Source organism: Tripterygium wilfordii, chromosome 10 (assembly GCF_013401445.1).
Source record: "Tripterygium wilfordii isolate XIE 37 chromosome 10, ASM1340144v1, whole genome shotgun sequence".
NCBI lineage: Eukaryota > Viridiplantae > Streptophyta > Magnoliopsida > Celastrales > Celastraceae > Tripterygium > Tripterygium wilfordii.
The window spans coordinates 1,153,418-1,166,474 of record NC_052241.1 but is presented as its reverse complement, the minus strand read 5'-3'; the positions used below and the strand labels follow the sequence as shown (position 1 = coordinate 1,166,474).

The 13,057-nt window shown below is 39.2% G+C and overlaps 2 protein-coding genes across 5 annotated transcripts; both read left to right on the top strand.

Moving 5' to 3' along the window:
• The first annotated feature begins 587 nt into the window (after positions 1-587).
• On the top strand, positions 588-9,353 carry LOC120007488 (protein ESSENTIAL FOR POTEXVIRUS ACCUMULATION 1-like). Of its 3 annotated transcripts, XM_038857741.1 has the most exons (11): positions 588-1,032; positions 1,887-1,949; positions 2,125-2,198; positions 3,185-4,033; positions 4,382-4,475; positions 4,562-5,479; positions 5,591-6,988; positions 7,064-7,705; positions 7,783-7,855; positions 8,301-8,443; positions 8,739-9,353. In XM_038857741.1, exons 1-11 carry the CDS (start codon positions 984-986, stop codon positions 9,071-9,073), a joined length of 4,638 nt encoding a protein of 1,545 aa, XP_038713669.1. In that variant the 5' UTR covers positions 588-983; the 3' UTR covers positions 9,074-9,353. The 3 variants fall into 3 exon arrangements, with proteins under 3 accessions (XP_038713669.1, XP_038713670.1, XP_038713668.1); XM_038857742.1 differs by having other exon boundaries at positions 4,562-5,389; positions 5,591-7,705; XM_038857740.1 differs by having other exon boundaries at positions 589-1,032; positions 5,591-7,705.
• Positions 9,354-9,447: 94 nt separating this feature from the next.
• LOC120007489 (photosynthetic NDH subunit of lumenal location 5, chloroplastic-like) lies at positions 9,448-11,330 on the top strand. Of its 2 annotated transcripts, XM_038857744.1 has the most exons (3): positions 9,448-9,801; positions 10,053-10,181; positions 10,494-11,330. In XM_038857744.1, exons 1-3 carry the CDS (start codon positions 9,690-9,692, stop codon positions 10,511-10,513), a joined length of 261 nt encoding a protein of 86 aa, XP_038713672.1. In that variant the 5' UTR covers positions 9,448-9,689; the 3' UTR covers positions 10,514-11,330. The 2 variants fall into 2 exon arrangements, with proteins under 2 accessions (XP_038713672.1, XP_038713671.1); XM_038857743.1 differs by lacking the exon at positions 10,494-11,330 and having other exon boundaries at positions 10,053-10,468.
• The last annotated feature ends 1,727 nt before the right edge of the window (positions 11,331-13,057 follow it).

Below are 13,057 nucleotides of genomic sequence, written 5' to 3'. Positions count from 1 at the left end.
TGATGAATACCCACCCCGGCCCATAAGACTCAAGGTAGAACTACAACCCAAAAAACCGACTTACCAGGTGAGGGTGCCTTGAATCCTTATAAACTAGAGTTGTTAGCCCTATTTTTTCACTGTGGGATACTCATCAAACCACCCCCCTTGGACAGTCGACATACACGGCGGCTACGCTCACCTGGCGGATCCGCTCGCTCTTCAGACGGCAGCCCTCTCAGCAAATGCGACTCTCTCAATGAAAGCACCAATGATGAATACTCACCCCTGCCCATAAGGCCCAAGGTAGAACTACAATCCAGAAAACCGACAGGTAGGGGTGTCTTGGATCCTTATAAACTAAAGTTGTTAGCCCTATTTTTTCAATGTGGGATACTCATCATGTATGAACAACATTAATTTAAAAGTTGAAAAGGATAGAATCATAAAACGCTGACGTGTTAATGACATATTAAATATTTTGCCAAAGCGAAAAAGGGGTTTTTCCTGTGGATCTTTCTCACTACCAGAGACAAGTACTATATATAGCATGTACCTTCTACCATTTTCCCGTCACACAAGCACAAATGCCACACAAAGGCCAAAGCACAGTATATTATCCATTTTTGAATTTCAAATAACATATAATAAATAATTAATAACAAATAAAGAAACAAAGAAAGAAAGCAAGTAAACCTGAAACGATAGTCCATGGTTAGCAGATTTCGCTGTTGTTCTGACCACCCAACATTAGCTACGTTCCTAACCGCCTCCTCTGCGACTGCGAGACACAACGCAAACGCATAAGCGTCTCTCTCTCTCTCTCTCTCCAGACTACAGAATTCTGCAAACCCCAGCCATTACAGTCTGTGGAAGCAAAGCAGCTCTCGGTGCCCCGATTGTGATCACTGCAATCAGTGGCCTGTTTTCGTTCTGTTTTAATTCTAGGTTTTGATCTTTACTCTGCTACTTGAATTTTCGTGTCGTAACTTCTTTACCGTCTGATGGCCGAACGCAAGCTCGATCTGCCCGTTAATCTTCTTCCGTGCAAAGGTAGTCTTAAACTACTCCTTATATTGCTTTGATTCAATTATGATTGTTTTGTTCTAGTTTTGCTGCTTCGTTTTGGATTTGATTAATACGGAGCTAATGTGGGCGCGTGGTTCATCGATCTGAACTCCTCAAGGAGTAGCAGCATGTGCGGTGGACTTCCTTTTTTTGAATATGGAGTTTGTCAATTAGGGTTTTCCTCTTTTTTTTTCCGCGCTACAGATGACTACTTCATTGATTTAGGTAATAAAATTGTAATGGTAGGTTTCGGATATTAATGCGGCCACTCGAAGCAAATATAGTTCCTAGTGGTTTCTTATTCTCTGCTTTTGTTTCTAGGATCACGCAGAGATCGACCAACGTATTTAGTTTAGATCACTTTGTAGGTTCTCATTCTTATTGCGGAAACTAATTTCCATTGTCCTGATGAGATTACAAATGTTTTCTTGTCCATGAATGGGATTGAATATGAATTCTATTATTCACCGGGGCTTTTTTTTTTTTTTTTTTTTTTCCTTTCCTTTGAATGCGCAAGTAAAAATTTGCTAGTTGCCATGAGCCTGTGTAATCCAAACAAACACAGTGCTGCTTTTTTTTTTTATATATATAAAAAAACTACCTTTTTTTTCATATTATGTGGAGGTAAGGTTTGCATATATCCGTCCACTGCGACAGTATTGTGCACGAGAGTTGTTTACTCTTACTGTTTACCTTTTTTAATACCGTGATGGCCCCATGTTTTGGTACTGTATAGTTTGTTGTTCTGTTTTGATGACTTAGCATCGTTTATTTCCCACATAAATCATATGTATTAGCTAGCTTTGTATCTGCATTTCATTTATCTTTTCTTATGCCAGTGGAAGCTCCCGGAGGAAATGATGAGGCAAAGGGTCACAGCGGATTGCTTGACGAGTCAAAAGGTATTTGGGTTTGCACTTATTTGAGTGTGGAGCTCAGTATTGAATTTTTTTAATCTCATAAACTTTCTTATTTTATCTATCTAGGTTTATCTTTCTTTTCTCTCTCTCTCTTTTTTTGAGGAAATTTTCTTTGTATATCTTGCATTAGTGATCTTCTGATCTACCAATTATGCAGATCAAGTGGCATCAGAAAGCAGCATACCGTTGTCCCCTCAGTGGCTTTATGCAAAACCAAGTGAGACTAAGATGGTATGTACTTGCTCATCATGGGAAACTCATAATGGGTTTACCATTTTACTTTTGACGGGGAAGCAAACTCATAAAGTATTTCCCATTTTACATTTAATGGGAGAGATGTAGAATTAAGCTATGGTGTCAGTCTATTTTGTCTCTGACGGGCAAGTTCAATTGTGCTAAAGTATTTCTTGGTCAGTAGCTGTTCTGTCCTGTGGGGCTGAAATACTTTGCCTTAACTCAATTTTTTCCCCCACATTTGCAAATCTTTTCTGAGTGAAGTACTACCTGAGAAAGTTGGTGATGTCTCATATTTACCTTTGTCTTTAGTAAGTAATGCATCCATGTTTCTGCCATACTTGTTTAGATTCTGGAATATGCATCTTATCTATACCCTTTTACTTGTATTGAAAAGGAGTCAAATATTTCCATAAATGCCATCTTGACTGCTTGTCTTCTGAGCCACTTACAATGGGGCTGGGAATTATTTTAGAATCTGTATTGCCATCAAATCACCTTTTGAAAAGAGAATGATTTTTTAGCATCCAGAAAGTAAATTGTGAAGTTTGAAAAATTATTGTTAACATCTAATATCACGAAGGTTTAAATTATTCCGTGCTTTAAAGATGGGGCAGTTTAAGTTATACTGTGTCTCCCTGGCGTCCGACCATTATATAGACTTGCATATTACTTAGCCGAAATCTGTTCAATTTGTTCAGCCTCTTTTATTTGTATTATTTTGGTTGCAAATCTAAGCTTCTCCCAAATGTAATGATGCGTGCGAAACTCTTTACCCTGAAAATATTTTTGCAATTTAGATGTGGCTATTGAGACTCATGCATTTAAGTGCTTGTGTGATTGAGAGTGTAACTTTAGTTCTCAGGCAATGAATGTCATTGGAATTCGTTGGCCTTGAAGTCGGGTGGAATATGCTTTTTGTTGGCTTTGGCACATTTCCTCTTTCTTAATATTTGTTAATATGCATTCTCGTTGAATTGCAGGAAATCCGTGTTCCGATTTCTGTGTCTCTTGGAAACTCTATTGATTCCAACCAAAAGGATGGTCAGCGTCTCGATGGATCTGAGGAGAAAAAAGACTGGAGGAGAACTGCTGCTGAAAGTGAAAACAGCCGCCGCTGGCGTGAAGAGGAAAGAGAAACTGGCTTAATCGGTGGTAGAAGAGATCGAAGGAAAGCGGAATGTCGTGTTGACAATATTTCAACAAGAGAAACAACTGACAACAGAGTTTTGCCTGCTTCTGGTCGTTGGCATGATGGTAGCAGCCGTGCCTCTTTGCATGAACTGCGGCGTGACAACAAATGGTCATCAAGATGGGATCCTGAAGACAAAGAAAAAGACTCCAGAGTTGAGAAGAGGACAAATGTAGATAACGAGAAAGAAGATTCTCACAGTGATATTCAGTCTTTTGCGGCCAGCAACCGCTTAGCTTCTGAGCGTGAATCAGATTCTCGTGATAAATGGAGGCCACGCCACAGAATGGAGGCATATTCTGGAGGTTCTACTTCCTTCCGTTCTGAAGCTGGGCCTGGGCAAGAGAGAGGACATTTGAAGGGTTCAAATATCAAATTCACTCTGGGACGAGGAAGGTCAAATACTGTGGGCACAATTGGTACTGTTCATTCAGACAAAACTGGAAAAGTCCTTGGGAAACCTAGCCCTGGAGCTGTTACTTTCTGCTACCCACGTGGAAAGCTGCTTGACATTTACCGTAAACAAAAGATTGATGCTTCTTTTATGAACATGAGTCATGAGATGGAGGAATCACCCAGTATAACTCATGTTGACAGTATTGAACCATTAGCTTTTGTCGCTCCTAACATTGAAGAGGAGGTAATAATTGGAATTCTTGCAATTGATTCTGTTATTCGCTTTGCATTTGTTAAGGACAAATCCTTGCATTTGTTAAGGACAAATCCTTGGCTCAATGGTCAAGTTGCTTCACCACGACCTAGAGGCCATGGGTACAATTCTTGAAAACAGCCTCTCCACTTGGCAAGGATGAGGCTGTATACATTGTTCCTTTCCCCAACCCCGTCAACATTGCGGGAGCCTTGTGCATGGAATTTGCTTTACCTTTTATTTGTCTGCTCTTGTTTTAAATATTGGCCTTTGTTGAATTTATAAAAAGGCACATAATTTGGTCTTGTTTTGGTGGATGACACAATGTAATCCTGACAGGTTGTTCTTAACGACATATGGAAGGGAGAGGTCTCCAATAGTGAGGTGGTATATGACTCGTTTAAGAAGGGCGGATCATCTGAATATTTTAAAGGTATCAAAGGCTCAACCTTGTATTTTCTGACCTGGTGCTACTTTATTGTCTGTCTCAAGCTCTAATAAGTTCCTTGCCTGGTGCAGGAAATTTGGGAAGTACAGAGGAAAAAGAAGTTACTGCCACTCCAGTTCTTGCTGAAGAGACCCTGGATATTTTGCATGAAGCTGCTAATGATGATGCATTTCTAGCTGGTGAAAAAAGGGTTCATCTTGATGAAGGGAAAGATAGAATTAATGCCACATTTCTTATACCGGACTCGAATGGGCTGATTTCAACAGTTTCGAAAAATAATGCCATAGAAATTAATAGAGGTTATCATACTAATCTTCAGTCAACCATTGACGAGAAGCATCAAACAGTAGACTCTGCTTTTACTGAGCATTCAAAGTTCGATGACACAGAATCTGCCTCTTCTTTTGACATGAGATTAAAGCTTCCTGATGATTCTCATTCGCTATTTGTTTTGCCGTCGCAAGAGGAGAACCCAAGTAGCAGCATGGAAGATATTGGAGGCAACGCTGGGATGAGAAAGTTGACCAGGGATTTTTTCTCAGAGGAGTTAACTTTGTACTACATTGATCCTCAGGGAGAGACTCAGGGACCATTTTCTGTAGCTGACGTTACTTTATGGTTTGAAGAAGGGTTTTTTGGGACAGACTTACCTGTTCGTTTTGCAGATGCTCCTGAAGGAACTCCTTTTCAAGAGTTGGGTGTCATCATGCCACATCTGACACGTGGAGACGGCAATGCTAAGGTCACATATCAAATTTCTAAGATGGAAATAGTTGATGCCTTTGGGGGGCAGCTGGAGGCTAATTTATCTGCAGCATCTGTCACAAACACCAATTCATCCTTCATGAATGATCCATATAGGCCATTTGATGAGAGCAACAGCCACTCATCCCAGCATGGTCAGTCCAAGTTTTCTCAGTCTGAACCTTTGTCACAGTTGCCACAACCAGAGAGTCAAAGCTTTCATGATTTTTTCATACAAGATGAAGGTTTTTATGTTTGTCATCATCATTGTTAACATTAATTTTTACCGTGTTTTTTTTTTTGGTTAGTAGTTGACTCTCTCAATAACCATCTTAACAATTATCTGTGTTTTCCAGAAATTGTTTTTCCTGGAAGAACTGGAAATGTGGGCTACCCCACTTTAAAATCACATGGAAGTAATCCTTTAGCAAATTCTGGTAGTCATTCTTCTCTTCCAAATGAGTTGATAGAGCCTGGTGGGTCAAGTCAGCATGAAAACAAGTTACACCCTTTTGGTCTATTGTGGTCTGAGCTTGAAGGCACTCATACTAGGCACACACAAGCATTGGACATTCCTTTGAGTATGGCAAGGGCTGCCTCGTTTGAAGTGATGAATGATTCCTCTCATGTTGCTGAGACATGGTCAGATAGTTACAGGCAGAAGGCAATCTCTGGCCCTCGTTCATATCAAGATCCCATGGCTGCTCAGCTGCTATCGCATATGGAACACGAATCCAATAGTTTTGATCTTGCCGACCATGTTATGTCACAAAACTTTCAGCAACTGCAGATCCAACAGCGGAATATGTTGTCTCATACACGCTTGAACGAATCAATTCTTGAGCAGAGGGGTCAGAATTTTATGCACCATCAGCAGCTGGCCAACCATCCTACCCCGGATTTGGAACAACTTTTGATACTTCAGATGCAACAGCAGCGGCAGCTTGAGCTCCAACAACATCAACTGCAGCAGCAGCAGCAGTTACAGCAACAGCAAAAGCTTCTGCAGGAGCGTCAACAATCTCAAGTTCGACAAGTGCTACTTGAACAGCTGTTACATGGTCAACTACCTGATTCTGCTCATGTTCAGTCACTTGTTGATCCTATTAGAGCCAACAATGCTCTAGATCAAATTGTATTGGAACATCATCTCTTGCATGAGCTACAACAACGGTCTAATCATCCTTCAAGTCACATTGTTCCATCCATAGAGCAGCTTGCTCAAGCGAAGTTTGGTCAGGCACAACAACAACAAGAGCATCAAAGGGATATGCTTGAGCTAATGTCGCGTGCACAGCATGGGCAGATGCAACCATTGGATCATCAGATTCTTCATCAGGAGCAGCAGACAAGGAAGTTGTCAATGGGATTGAGACAGCATTGCAATATGGAAGAAGACAGGCATATTGATTCTGTTTGGCCAACTGATGAAACTGATCTTTTTCTCAGGACTTTCGGTGGTACTCATAGTGTTCACTCTATGGGGATGAACCCATTAGATTTTTATCAGCAACAACAGAGGGTGCCTCATGAAGAGCAGCTCCTTCACCTTGAGCGGAACCTATCATTACAAGACCGACTTCGGCAAGGGCTTTTTGAGACTTCCTCACTGCCATTTGAGCGGTCCATGTCTTTCCCTTCGAGTGCACCAGGGCTGAATCTGGATGTTGTGAATTCCTTGCCTCATGGTGGTGATATGCAGGAGTCAAAAGCACGCATGCAATCTGCAGTTCAAATGGGAACAAGGTCTTCTGGTATTCACTCTCATAATGTCGAGTACCCTTTAGTTCCTAACCAATTCCAAACTTCACATTTGGATGCCTTTGAAGGTCGCTGGCCTGACACTGAGAGCAATGGATGGCTAGCAAATGACTGGGTAGAATCTAAAATGCAACAACAGCATATCAATTCTGAATGGCAGAAAAAGGAGTTGGAAGGAAAGATGACAGCGGAAGACTCAAATAGGTGGATGTCGGGTGGGTCTGATGAAGACAAGTCAAGGCAATTGTTAATGGAATTACTACATCAGAAATCAAGCCATCAACCTGCTGAGTTGTTATACATGAATGATGGAGTATCATATGAAAAAAAAACGCCTTTGTGCTCTCCTATTTCTGATTCATGTGAACCTGCTAAGGTTTGTGCAGCTGAGAAACAGCGGAGCAGTTCAGAACGCAACCGAAAGCTGCTCGTTAGATCTGAGTATGGAACTTCTGTTGAGGAGGCATTCTTGTCTAGCATTGGTGAGACTGCTCATTCAGCTGGCAAAGATTCTAACATTATTGGTAAGCCATCTCTGAACAAAGAGTACTTGGAGGTGGAGGGGGGGAAGCATGTGGCCAAAATTGACAGAACAAGAAAGGACTCAGTTGCCGAGATTCCAGATACTTTGACTGAGAAAGGAAGGTCGGCAAATCGTGGGAGGGCTCCAATTAATGCTCTTAGCAGACATCCGACAATTGGACTCATTGGTAAATTCCCACTTACAAGTTTTTGAAAGTTTTTCTTCTTATTGTGCAAGAGTGATGTTTTATGGATTTCCTCTTAGGTGGCGGTGAAGGTCGTTACAGTGACAAGATTGGACAGAATAATTCATTTACAGAACACATTGTCGAGGACCGGTAAGCTCCATGACTACTAGTATTTGGGGGTCTAGTCATAATAAACTGGTAATTTCTGACTAGCTAGACAGTGCAGCAACTTTCTTGAAATTTTTAGCTAATAAGTTGTTGTGTCCATTTGTTTTGTTTCCCTTTTTGGTTCTTCAATTTGTTTGTTCTTTGGGTTGCACTATATTTTTGACTTTTTGTCACCCCTAAATAAAATGTTTTCTCTTGCATTCTGGAAAATAAATAGTCAGCTTTTTTTTATCAATATCATTTCGTCATTCTGTTTAAGTCATAGCTTTTCTTCTTAGGCTTTTTTAGTCGTAAGTCGTAACTATGCATTGGAGGTAACTAATTCGACGACCTCATTTCTTACACAAGTGCATTCTTGAAGTCAGTTGACAAACATTTGCTTCTGAGTTTGATGTAGATTTATGCTTTCTTATTTTGATCCTGTTAGGGTGCCAGTTGTTTCCAAAGGGCAAGAAAATATTTTGCTGAAACGCCCTCCTGCCTCACGTCCTTCTTCAGCCCAGGAGGGATTGCCTGAACGGCTTGCTGATCCCGTTAGCAAGGGAAAAGGTCCTTTGAGTGGTGGTGATGGTACGTGTATCTCTAATAACTTAGGCCTTGGCATTTATGCATGTTTTTATTTTAATTTAACCGATAAGTGGTGTCTTGAGAGTTGTTTTATCTTGAAAACAATCGTTTGGGATGCATTGGATGTTGCACTGATGTTCATCCTTCTGATTACAACTATGTTATGATTGGTAAACTTCCGATTGCACTTACTTGTTTAGGTGTTGCTTGTGTGGGACATTCTGTTTTTAGTAGTTAGGAAATAAGTATCATATTTTTTGTGCAAAGTGGTAAGAACAAAATTGTTTGAAATTTTCAGGGGGAAGACGGGAGCTTGTCTTGAACCCTTCAAGCCAAGCTTTAGACATTTCCTCATCTGGCATGGACATCCGTTTCCGGCCTACCTCATCTTTCGTTGATACTGATGTGTCAGAGCCATCATTTATAGACATGCTAAAGAGTAATTCTAATAAGACATTGACAACTGAAGCTTATGCCACCACAGTGGCTTCCGAGCAATTAGATGTGGCACAAGGGAGCCGAAGTGGCAAAAAGAAAGGAAAGAAAGGGAGGCAACTTGATCCCGCTCTCCTTGGTTTTAAAGTCACAAGCAATCGCATCATGATGGGAGAAATCCACCATGTAGACGATTAAGTAATGGTATATACAATGTTGATTTTGTACAATTCCATATAGGTTCAAAGCTCAGTGTATAGTGGCAGCTGAAGGAAATCTTTCATTATTTTTTGTACATCGTCTTGTTGATAAAAGATGTGGGCGTAAGGTTATACCAGGTTAGAAAATCCCAGCTTTGTTGAGTACATAGAAGAGGTAAATTTTTGTACAGAGACTATCAGCATGTACAGTGAAAATAATCACTTCATATACTTTCTTAATTGTGCATGTTGAAGTTAATATTTTGTATTTATAAAGATGAATGTTGTAACTTTGCCTTCTATAGTCTTCCAGTATTTATTGCCTATATGATCTTTGGTAGAAAGAAAATCCTCTGGTTTTTGGTAGGGTTTATTTGATCTATTGTTTGGCCTTTCTGTTTCTATTGCCCAGACAAGGTATCATACAAACACTTTATAGTTCAGAAATCATATAGCAAATGAGAGATTTGAGACTGCAATGGCCAGATTTAAGACATTCTAAGGTCTCACTTGACCTCACCTGACGACATAGAGAGACCAACTCCATCAATGGAAGCTACTATGACGACGACGATGACCCTGGTAATTTTCCCATTCTTTATTTCCTCTTTCACATGTTTTTTAAGAAAAAATTATCCTCGCTATTTTTTGCAGTCAAATGCGAGCTTGATCACGTTCTCAGAACCACAAAGGTTTCAACTTTCAAGTGCTTGGTGCTTCAATCAGGTTATAAAGGTTGACAAAACATTCTAATTGATTTTTCTGTTGGATCTCTGTATGTATTTGTTATGGTGTCTTGTAATACAAGAAAAACCCTGATTTAGGAGTATAATAGGATTATATTTTAGAATAAGTTTGGTTTAGAAGAAAAACCCTGATTTTATGGTTTACGTTTCTAGTTCTTGGTTTTTTTGATGGAAAAGATCAGCTGTTTTATATTATTTCTTCAATTTTCTATATCTTTAACTTGATTTCAGGAAGTAGTGACAAAGTGTTTTTTGATGCAAGTATTGGAAATCCAGTGGGAAAGCTTTCTGGGAGGATTGTCATAGGATTGTATGGTGATGATGTGCCCCAAACAGCGGAAAACCGTGCTTTATGCACAGGTTGTCTTCTACGCCTTCAGCAATTATATCAATCTTGTGATAGCAAGTCCTTGGTAAATGATATCAATGAATTTTACTTGGTACTTTGAAAGTTGAAACTATGGCGCTCTTTCGTTTGTGATAAATTTTCTGGAGGCCATCTCTATAGCCTCCTTGTAATTCCTCTCGTGCACCATCGTGGTGCTTCATGAATTTCTTTTTGATTAAAAAAAAAAAGTAATTATATCAACCTGACTAGTTTTTGTTTATGTTGTTTAACTTCTCCAACCTTCAAAGCTGAACATTGATTCTTATTCTCACTTTGATTAGCAGAGAAGGGCTTTGGCTTCTAAGGATCCACATTCCATCGGTTATCAAAGGTTTCATGATTCACGGTGGGGAATTTGATAAAGGAAATGTGAGTTCTCCCTTCATATTGAGACGTATAAGCAGAATATATTTGATATGCCATCTTATTGCTCTAAGTAGCGTATTTTGACCATTTATCTTTCAAGAAGATATGTTTTAATAGGTAGCAAGAGGTCAAGAAACCGTGTGCAAAAAAGCTAAAGGTGGCAATACCATGAATACAGTTGATGGTATTTAACTTGAGGCTTCTGAATGCATTTTATATGGCGATGCTCGAAATTTGATACTTTGTGCAGGGAACTGGAGGCAAAAGCAGATATGGGCGTACATTTAAAGATGAAAACTTCAAGTGTAAGTTGATCCTTCCTTAGCCTTGTCGTTTGGTTGGGGCTCAGTAATACCCCTGCATGTTATTTTCTGCCTAAAAAGTAATGAGAATAGGAACATCTGCCTATGATTTATATTGCAATCAGAGTTAAGAAAGAATATTCTTAAGCTTCCATTATTCTTTTCTGTGGTCACTTTGTTTGTGTTATTGTTTACTTATCTATCCATCTTACCTGGAACTCTGAAGTCTATAATGTCTTGTACAGTGCATCAGGTGAGCTTCCAATATCTGAAGCTTGATCTCATCAATGATGCCTTTGCATGATTCCCCCCTTTCGGAACTTGGGACTATTTTACCAGGTTGAAAATGCTTTTTTTGAAATGAATTTGTTGCCGTTCCATCTATAGTTCTTCATGTCTTTTGTACTGGGAATAGGAATCAAGACAATAAATACAATTTTCTTTCTTCTGTTGGATTACCTTTCATACAGTTGAAAGCTCTTTGCAGATCAGAATGGAAATGGTTTCCTTCAAAACATGTTCCTTTTTTTTAGAATCGAATTTTGGGCACATCATATGCCTAAATCAGCCGATTACCAACCGATCGAGTTATTTCTCATTGGTCAAAAAATATGTTCATGTTCTCAAGACTCCACGTGATGAATGGTGGGGTTCTCCGAGAATGTTTACATTATATGTGGTCTGTTGTTTGCTTCAGGTAAGAGGCTAGGGCCCAAGCTTAGGGCAAATGCAATGAGAAACAACTTACTGGGCCAACATTTTTGTTGGCCCGGTCCCACCTCTATTACACAAAAAGTCAAGTCAAACACGTATTCTAATACAACCACATCAGCAAAACACAAATTTCTATACACTTTTTCTTTCCACACACTTTCTCTTTCCACCCAACCCAACAACATTCCATTCCTCCATATTATCCACAACAAAACTACACCAAAACATCAAATATCAATACATCCACATCAGCAAAACACTTATCCCAATACAGCCACATAAGCAAAACACATTTTACAATACAGCCACATCAGCAAAAGACAACATCTTTGTTGGCACAATATCAATTCACCATTGCATTTGCCCTTAGCTCAAAATGATGGAGGGATAGTTGTTCCATCTGCATAATTCGGATATAGGCCCGATTGATTGAAAATCATTGGACAGTTGTTCCATCTCCTTAGTGGGCTTTTGGGTTTAAAAGGATCCATGATCGGCATAATATTATTTTTACCAATTTTTTTGGTGATTATATTTTATTCTACTTGAACGTTTTGAAGTGAGAACTCATAATAATTGGTTCTCATAACTCGTAATAATTTATATAAAAAATAGTTTAATTGATTTTTTAAGAAATTCAAATTATAGAGAGATACCCCTACAAAATTGATAACCGCGTGTAAATGATTAATGGATGATAAATTGATAAGGATGACGTATTCTACTTTCGGCTACAGAGAAAAGGAAAAAAATAAAAAATAAAAACAGAAATTCATCGCACGTGGTCCGAGGAGGATCCGATACTATCACCACCACGTGACACCCCAATTTGGCAACTACTCCACCAGGAAGTGGTCCCCGCACATTACGTTGTGTGATCCCGATTCCGCCACGTTACGGTGATACCGCCATCGTACCCGACAAAGTTTAAAAATCGGAAAGCGATTGATCATGTGGTGGATTTAGGCCTCCAAATTCGTTGAGATTCTGTCGGTAGTGGTGGGCCCTCTGTCATGTCATCCAACACTCAAAAGCCCGTCATTACAAAATCCTTGTTTTTCCTTTTTAATTGTAAGAATTAAAAAGTCATTGTCATTATGTTCGTTTGATTTGTAAGTAATCAACTAATCACCATATACGGACAAAAAAAAAAAACTAATCACCATATACTGTGTATATATGTAAGTGAGCCGTTGATTGAATAACAATCACATTACATATAAGAGATCATTCACCTATTATGTCGTGGATTCAAATCTTACCCTCTCCCCAACTCCATGTTCTAAAAAAAATATTGTGTATATAATCATGATTTTTTATTCTAATAATCTTCTACTTTTGTCCTCTTAACTATTTTTTTTCACAAAATGTTAGGAATCACATTCATCCAATAATTCATCTTATTTCTTGATTGATTTAAGTATAACAACTCACAAAACCTAATGATTGAATTAGAGAGTGACATG

Coding starts and splice junctions, on each gene's coding strand:
- LOC120007488 (XM_038857740.1), top strand. CDS start 984: ATGGCCGAACGCAAGCTCGATCTGCCCGTTAATCTTCTTCCGTGCAAA. Junction 4,034..4,381: donor CTCCTAACATTGAAGAGGAG/GTAATAATTGGA, acceptor TAATCCTGACAG/GTTGTTCTTAACGACATATG. Junction 7,856..8,300: donor GAACACATTGTCGAGGACCG/GTAAGCTCCATG, acceptor TGATCCTGTTAG/GGTGCCAGTTGTTTCCAAAG.
- LOC120007489 (XM_038857743.1), top strand. CDS start 9,690: ATGTTTTTTAAGAAAAAATTATCCTCGCTATTTTTTGCAGTCAAATGC. Junction 9,802..10,052: donor GTGCTTGGTGCTTCAATCAG/GTTATAAAGGTT, acceptor ACTTGATTTCAG/GAAGTAGTGACAAAGTGTTT.